At 38.7% G+C, this 8667-nt stretch overlaps 1 protein-coding gene across 1 annotated transcript; it reads right to left on the bottom strand.

Moving 5' to 3' along the window:
- Positions 1–843: 843 nt before the first annotated feature.
- LOC103648733 (uncharacterized) lies at positions 844–5508 on the bottom strand. Its single transcript, XM_008673150.1, has 4 exons — positions 5308–5508; positions 5112–5173; positions 4885–4925; positions 844–1103 (listed from the first exon to the last, which is right to left on the bottom strand). Exons 1-4 carry the CDS (start codon positions 5506–5508, stop codon positions 844–846), a joined length of 564 nt encoding a protein of 187 aa, XP_008671372.1.
- Positions 5509–8667: the final 3159 nt, after the last annotated feature.

The raw sequence follows: 8667 nt of genomic DNA, 5'->3' as shown, positions 1-8667 counted from the left end.
CGCTGTCCTATCCTTCTCTGTTCTCCACTTTCCCTTCCTCCCTTCCCCAGAGCTAACACTCAATATGTGCAATTACTCCTTTGAAATTTGTGTACAGTGGCGGACCGGGGGGGGGACCATGGCCCATGGTGCCCCAAAATGCATGACTTCATTGAGCTTGTTCACTATCTTGCAACCCAATAACGTAACTATCTGCTCGCCGTGTAACTTGTATCATGTATTGATATAAAACTTGAATTCTATATGATAGTAGTTGCTTACGGTGTTGGTTGAATTTATCATGTATCCCTCTCCTCAAATTTTGTCTTGTGTCCGCCACTGTTTGTGTATGCTTATATTTAAAACGTGCTCAAGACTACTACAAAGTTAGTTATGGAGGCAGCTTAATTTTGATTAACAGCCCAACATATGGTCATACATATATTGTCGTTGCACTATTTTTTTATTACAACGCACGAGTATTTACCTAGTTATTATATATTATTGATGTATTACAAAGAGTTTTCATGCGATTACATGTATGCATATGCGGTAACTATATCACTATATGGCAGGGACACTGCATTGCATAAATCTATCCGTACGCAGCGCAGACCTAGCTATTTATGCATCCTCATCTGAGGACAAGCAGGATGCTCAAGCAGCTGATTACAACTACGGTGACGGCGGGCTATACGGATCAGACGCGTAGGTGTACGCGTAGGGATGGATGCCATTACACGTTTATTCTCTCTGCGTGTGTAGACGTTACTGTCGCCGTCCCCATGCCATGCAACATGAATGTATACGTACATATGTACGTACGGTACGTACGCGTTACGTAACGACGACGACGATCGATCGTCAGCCCGCACGACGGCGGCTGGTGTAGGGCCCGGTGAACCTGGGGCCGCCGGAGCCGGTCTGGCGCTGGCAGTTGAAGTACATGGCGGCGACGGGCGCGCCGAGGTTGTAGCGGCGGGCGAAGCCACGGGTGCTGAAGTTGTGGCGCCTCGACGGCGCCGCGAACACCGTGTCCCGCCCAAGCTGCTGGAACAGCACCAGCACCATCCGGTGGATGCCCGTCGACGGGGCTGGGGGCTCGTAGCACATCATCTCACGGCCTGCAAATCCAATTATTATTAAATACTCCGTCCGTTACCAAATATATATATAACTCGTTTTAGACTAAACATATATTCATTATCACGTGGACGTAAAAAAATAAGGCTAAAAAGAACTATATTTTGGAGTTTCATTAGCATCTACGCATGCGGATCTGTCTTAGCTATATATCGGTAACCCCCTCCAAGATTGTTTAACTTATATATGTGCTAGCTTTTTCACCCAGCATGTTGGATGCTACGTCAACGAAATTTTCTTAGTAGCCTATGGGGTGTTTGAAAGCATTAGAATTAATAGTTAGTTGACTAAAAATTGTTAGTAGAATTAGCTAGCTAATAAATAGTTATCTAACTATTAACTAATTTACCAAAAATAGTTAATAGCCGAATTATTAGCTAGGATGTTTGGATGCCTCAATAAATTTTAGTCACTAACTATTAGATCTAGTGTATTAAGCATGTATATGCAATCATTGGTACACAGTACACTTTTTTTCTTCTCGTTACACTTTTGAATCAACAAATACAGTTGCGAGTTGCGACCAGTTATTTTATCTTGGGTCCCAATAGTTAAGAAGATACAAATAACGTAATCTTTCTTCTCCTAGCTTCTTTTTCACTCTTAATTTCGTCCCAATTTTCTAAAATAACAATAGTGGCCTTTTGTTCGAAATAGAAGAGAGATGCAATCAGTTGGAACCGTCATTTGGTGGTTGACTTCCAAAATAAGTAGTCCCTCAATCTTAAAATAAATCTAGTTCTAAACACTAACTACACAGAAACTTTATAATAATGGTTCTAAAATCATTCTAAGTCAAACTATCATCAATATGATCAAACTTATAGAAAAATAAAACAACATATACGACATCAAATGAGTATATATAATATATTTCATGATGTATTTAGTGACACTAATTTGATTGAATTTTAAAAAGATTGATTTACAAAAACTCTAAAAAATCATTTAAATATATTAAATTTGTGACGGAGGCAAAGAGTGTCGAGCATATGCATGGACCAGAGGTTCTGACACATCGGAGTCCATGCGATTATATTCCTTCATCTGAGATCAATTAGATTTTGACTTCAAAATTTCATATAAACTGCCACAAATTGAGAATCATCTCAACAGTTCTTTAAAACAAATCTGTCTATCTTATTTTTATAAATTACATATTTACATATTGTGATTGGTTGCTTGTTAAAGATTGCAAAGTTTGACTTTTAACATGAATTTATTATGATGGTGTAACTTATTAATCGAAACACGTGCAGCATCATATATATATAAGACTACTCCAAATGTACAGGTTTTTTTTTGCAGTGTCATATATACTCTATCCATTCTAAGATATAAGACATTTTGACGTTTCTAGATTTATAGCTTTTGTTACCTACCTAGATATGTGCTTTGCACATATAGTAAATCCTATAGATTTAGGGGGTGTTTGGTTTCTAGGGACTAATTTTTAGTCCCTACATTTTATTCCACTTTAGTTACAAAATTATCAAATATAGAAACTATAACTTTATTTTAGTTTCTATATTTGTCAATTTATATACTAAAATGGAACAAAATGAAGAGACTAAACATTAGTCCCTAGAAACCAAACACCCCTTTAGAAATGTCAAAACGTCATACTCCCTCCGGTGCAGTAAAAGAAGTCATCCTGCGCGTGAGCGAGAGTGCACAAAAGAAGTCGTAGCGCGCGTGGGTCTGGGATTTTTGACGTCGCTGCCCCTGAGTAATTGCATCGGGAAAAAAAAAGCTGCGCTCAAGGGGAATCGAGCTTGAGACCTCCAATCTAGAATGCCTCGGGAGGTACTGCAGCAACCAATCGAACTTGATTGTTTTGGTGATGTTAATGCACCCATATCCCTATTTAATAAGGGCAAACATGGAAAACTCCATGATAATTAATCACTCCTTGGTATGCACAATCATGTCCTAAACGACTACCTTTACTGCACCGGAGGGAGTATATATATAACTGGACGAAGAAAGTAAATGCACAATGGTACGTACCATGTCATATAAAAAAATGATACAGTTTCTCGATGAATATCATGGTACTTTTTTATTGTCTCCCATGAGAATTGATCGATGCATATGGTATGTAAGACATTAGACCATAACATGTATCGGTGACAAACACCTTAAAAGCAATAAAATAGCATACGGTTTTAAGAATTGGGTTGACAGTAGGGCTAGAAAAAAACCGAGCTTTGGCTCGAGAGCTAGCTTGGCTCGACTCGCGAGCCACACCCTAATAATTATTATTGTATTATAAAGTAAATTTAAAATATATAAATATGAAATATAAAATTATTATTTAATATTATGAGTAATCTAAATTACTATGAATTGTTATATATTAATAATCTAAAGCTAAGAAATAAGTTAGCTATAGAATTATCCAATATCTATTGTTATTTTACAGCTTAATTAATTTGATATAGCTCAACTTGCAAGCCTGATTCGGCTCGCTGCTCCAACGAGTTCAAAAAATAGGCTCGGCTTCTACTTTGAGCTCGAGCCGGCTCGTGAGCCTCGAGCTTATTTTGCGGCTCTAGTTTACATATTTCATAAATGCCCAACCTATCTATCCATTGCTACGAAGATAACGGCCGTCTGCACATTTTTCCTTCTTATATTAATTCCAAACCAAGATATATCCCAAAATGGCACGTAATTAGTGCATATGAATTAGGTACTGTTCATGGGGTAGCCTAACGGTGCTCATGTACGCATCTAGTCCATGATCTCTAAAATTACTAAAAATCATGAAATTCGGCCGAAATTCACCAATTTTTTAGAGACTTAAACATGAAGTATGATTTCTTTAACGCCTCATTTGGATCTTGGAATTGAATTTCATTCTAATAATCATAATTTTAGACATATATCAATTAAGCTAAATTTTCGTACGAGGGAGATATTTATGTGCTATATTTTCATTATAGGGGAGCAAGCTATAGATTGTGTTATAAGTTGCAGTGTAGAAATATAGACTAGTGATACATAAAATCAATTTTCACTCTCTCATATTATGAATTTAAGATAGATTTATATCTAAACTTCGAAAATTGTTGGAATGTTAAATTTGTTCCAAACCAAATAGTCTACTCAATTAAGTAGATTTAAATTCCTTTAAAATGAAAGGATCCAAACGGTCTCTTAAAAAATTGAGATCTCTAAATAAAGTTTAGTGTGACTTATAATTATGCATCTATTGAGAGAAAGAAAATATGCAACAATAAAGCATACAAGTATGAGCATACTGTTGTATAGCACATATATATCACATGTACTAATTAGTGTATGACGAAGTTTTGCCTTTTTTTTCTTCTTCTTTCCGCCACCAAAAAAAAATAGCTAAATATATGAATTTGGGTAAAATTTCAAACCTACGTATACTAATTACTACCTGACTTCCAACGCACCTTATTGCATATCTGCACTCATTGATGAATTACACATTTGATTCATTCGATAAAACTAGAACAAGCGGGCAATAATAAGTAGACTATACATGGATACACCAGTTATCGAGATGATCGATCGGATGGCTATGCTATTGAGGGGCGATTTGGCAAATCCAAACTAAAAGAGTATATGATGAACAGATAGATATCAGTTGTGTTTTCCCATTTACAAAAGTCTAGTATTATTTTATGGTCTCAAAACAGCCACCCATCATTCACGAGCACATACAGTAAAAACTTAAAAAATAGACACGCATTGCTTGATCCGAAATAGGGATACGGGTGTACTCACCGTGTGTATTGTCAGTTGATGCGGGGATGTCAGTCACCATCCTGTTCAAAACATGAAACGGGTGAAAGTTAATACCATGCATGCATGCGATCTCCATATACATTAACAAGTGAAATCGATCAATCTGACCCAAAAAAAATTACTAGGACCAAACAATTTTTCAAAACATTTTTTTCTCCATATTAATGCCAACAAGAGTGTTGCCCTGTATAGGGTTTCTCTCTTACCAGTGCAAGTACTCCCTCAAGGTTGGGTTGCTTGGGTTAGGAGCATCAGGATCGACCATCACCTACATATATATGAAAAGAATTAATGTTACCGTCGTTCCTTGTTACTGCAAATTTCGTCCTGGCTAGTTAAGCAAATATGTATATAATTAACTAGGTAGCTAGCATCTAAAAATATGACTAGTGAATTAATTACCAGGGTATATGCATCTCGATAATCTTCTCCTCCGATCTCAACCCTTGGCCTATCAGAGACTGCCTGAGCGCGCAGCTCCATGCCGCTGATGATGGGAGCACCACCGAACAGGATCATCATGTCAACGGCTGTGTAGAAGGGGTCCAGGACATCTCCTATCACATGAGCTGTGACCAAGGAATCGTTAGCCGCCGGCGCCATGTGTGTCCAGTATTAATTGCTTGAGCTATGTGTGCAGGGGATGAACAAAGGGTATTGTGTGCCTCTTGTTAGTACAAGTTGCAAAGCATGCTGCAAAGGGTGGTGTGACATTTATAGAGTGATTGGCTGACGACGAAGGGTCAAGCTATAGTAGGCCACAAGAAAACAATCGCTGTTGGAATATTTTGACGAAAACCCTGGGCTGTGTGTATGTAGTCTTTGTATACTAAAGCCTTGGCTTTCATGGGCGGTGAAATATTCTCTTGGCAATGGGGGATGTCATGGTGAGTTTTCGTTGAATCTTTCATAGAGGTGAATATATATACTATGAATGTAAACAACGAATATATATTCATGTTTTCGCTTGCATGTCCTCCTCCTCCTCCATATATAAGGTCTAACGCTGTCGAGACTAAGATGATGTTTGGTTCACCGAAATATAATGTAAATAGATTACATAGGGTAATGATACCGATACTTTTGTTTGGTTGAGCTCTTTCTAGTAATACTAGGTACTACTATCCAATCCAATTATAACTAGTAACCATTACCGCCGGTAAGAGATCTCATTACTATTCCCTTAACAATGTCTGAATGAAACAACACCTAATTGAAAGACACAAACAAACCTTTTTTACCCCCTTTTTTTTTCAAACAGAATTCCAACGGCATCTATACCTGACTAAAATCAGCCGGAGCTTCCTAAAGAGTACAGATGGAAGAAACCCCATCCAAAAAAATTCGATGCCTAAACACACTTAAATCGCAAAGACCCATTAATAAAGTTACTTTGAGAATAGAGACAATCAGCCCTAATAAACAGTCCTAATATCAGTGGCGAATCTAGGATTTAAAATTAAGGTGGTCCAATCTTATAAAAATCAAAATAAATATATGAGTTTACATTTCAAATCCTACAATATATGAGAATCAAAAGAAACAAATAAATTTAAATCATCCATATATTTTAGCAGGATCAAAATTAGAGAGGGTGGGCCGGATTCACCCTGTCCACCCTCTAGATCCACCACTACCTAATAATAATATTATAAGGTGTGTTCTAGGTGATCACGTTGTGTATATATATATATATATATATATATATATATATATATATATATATATATATATATATATATATATATATATATATATATATATATATATATATATATATATATATATATATATATAGTTTGTATATTAGGAGCTCTGAGCTTCTAATAACTAGAGAAAGCCCAGCCAGACAGTGCAATCCGGTCGAGCCAGACCAGATCCAGACGTCTATAAAAGAAAATCCGAAGTGCTAGGGTTCAGTTTTTCACGCCCCATCTCGATTCATTAGCGACGGTGGTGGACCCTCGGCTAGTGGCTGCGGTGGCCACGGCTCCCCGACCTCGACATGCGGTGGCAGCGGTTCCTCGATCCGGAGTAGAGGCGGTGGTTCCCAGGCCGCCGCCGGCGGCTCCCGATCCAGAGGGCGAGCGACGGCAGTGCCCTTGTGCGGGCAAGCGGCGGCGTCCCCTGGGCCCAAAGGCGGCGGCACTTCCAAGGCCGGCGAGCAAGCGGCACCCCTCGATGTGCGAGTAGCGACGGCTACACACGAGGCGCGAGGTTCGATCAACGTCACGGAAGGTGCGAAGTGCGCGCAGCGACGATCGCACATGACATCCTCCGATCCGGCGCAGTACGGGCGGCCCGAATGATGACATACATATGTGCTTATGTCATCGACGACGTCCTTCGGCGACTACCTCCTCCCATTTGTGTTTTCTTTTCGATTATTGTGTTTTATACCTACCACATGTATTATTTACGCTAAAACTGTACGATTTTATGCTTAAACACGAAGTTCGTATATCAGTTTGATGCATGCATATATTTTGTATGCACATTGGAAAGTCAATTCTTTGATTTATGTTGTTCGTAATTTACGTGCATGCAATGGAAACTCCCACGATTTTGCCATAATTTTTGGATCTGTATAAAAATAGAAACCGCATGCATGCGGTTGCCATGTTTTTCGGATCTGTCATAAAAATAGGATCGTAATAACAACCTACTAGAGCTATCAACCTCTCCCATTGACTCGGTATTTACGCTTATAATTGAGGGATTTTATGCTTAAAACTTAAGGTTTTTACGCTTCACCCAGAGATGCGTCCACCAGTGAACAACATGCTAGATTTTTTACGTAGTGTAACGAATTGCATAAATACCTACACCGTGTAGTATAATTTGTATCAGTATATATCATAAACTAGTTCTAATGCGTTTAGCTGCATGGCTGTTGGGGGATCCTATATTTATGAAGGAAATAAAACATTAAATGTGATTTTTTTGTTTCTATGCATGCAATTCATTTTCTTTTATTGCATATTCTTTCCATCATAAATTCATGTGCATGCAGTTGGTAACAGATTTTTATGTAGTATACCGAATTGCATAATTATCTATACATTGTAGCATATTTAGTATCAGTATATATTATAAAATGGTCATTACGAGTCTAACTTCATGGCTGTTGCAGCGATCCTAAATTTATGGAGGAAATAAAGCATTTAAAATAGAAACCGCCACACATATCTTTCCTAAATTTACAAGCATGCAAGGGAACGTGTTTGACTCATGCATGCATTTTGCCATAATTTTTGGATCTATATAACCGCATGGATGCGACTGCCATATTTTTTTGGATCTGCCATAAAAATAGGATCGTAATAACAACCTACTAGAGCTATCAACCTCTCACATTGGCTCGATATTTACGCTTAAATTTGAGGGATTTTATGCTCAAAACTTAAGGTTATTACGCTCTAACCCGGAGATGCGTCCACCAGTGAACAACAGGCCATATTTTTTACGCAGTGTAACAAATTGCAAAAATACCTACACCATGTAGTATAATTTGTATTAGTACTGTCGGGGACCATAATTAGGGGTACCCTCAAGGCTCCTAATTCTCAGCTGGTAACCCCCATCAGCATAAAGCTGCAAAGGCCTGATGGGTGCGATCAAGTCAGGGATCGGTCCATTCGAAGGACGCGATCACGCCTCGCCCGAGCCTAGCCTCGGACAAGGGCAGCCGACCCCGGAGGATCTCCGCCTCGCCCGAGGCCCCCCTCCAGCGGCTAACGTATTTCCGGCTCGCCCGAGGCC

The sequence above is a fragment of the Zea mays genome, chromosome 2 (genome assembly GCF_902167145.1).
Source record: "Zea mays cultivar B73 chromosome 2, Zm-B73-REFERENCE-NAM-5.0, whole genome shotgun sequence".
Lineage (NCBI taxonomy): Eukaryota > Viridiplantae > Streptophyta > Magnoliopsida > Poales > Poaceae > Zea > Zea mays.
The sequence above is the reverse complement of the archived record's forward strand: the minus strand, read 5'-3'. Positions and strand labels throughout refer to the sequence as shown.

Bases quoted from the DNA above. Each gene is read 5' to 3' on its own strand.
- LOC103648733 (XM_008673150.1), bottom strand. From the start codon at position 5,508: ATGGCGCCGGCGGCTAACGATTCCTTGGTCACAGCTCATGTGATAGGA. The intron at 5,174-5,307 runs GTAATTAATTCA...ATATATATGTAG, and splicing joins ATCGAGATGCATATACCCTG to GTGATGGTCGATCCTGATGC. The intron at 4,926-5,111 runs GTAAGAGAGAAA...TGTTTTGAACAG, and splicing joins TTGAGGGAGTACTTGCACTG to GATGGTGACTGACATCCCCG.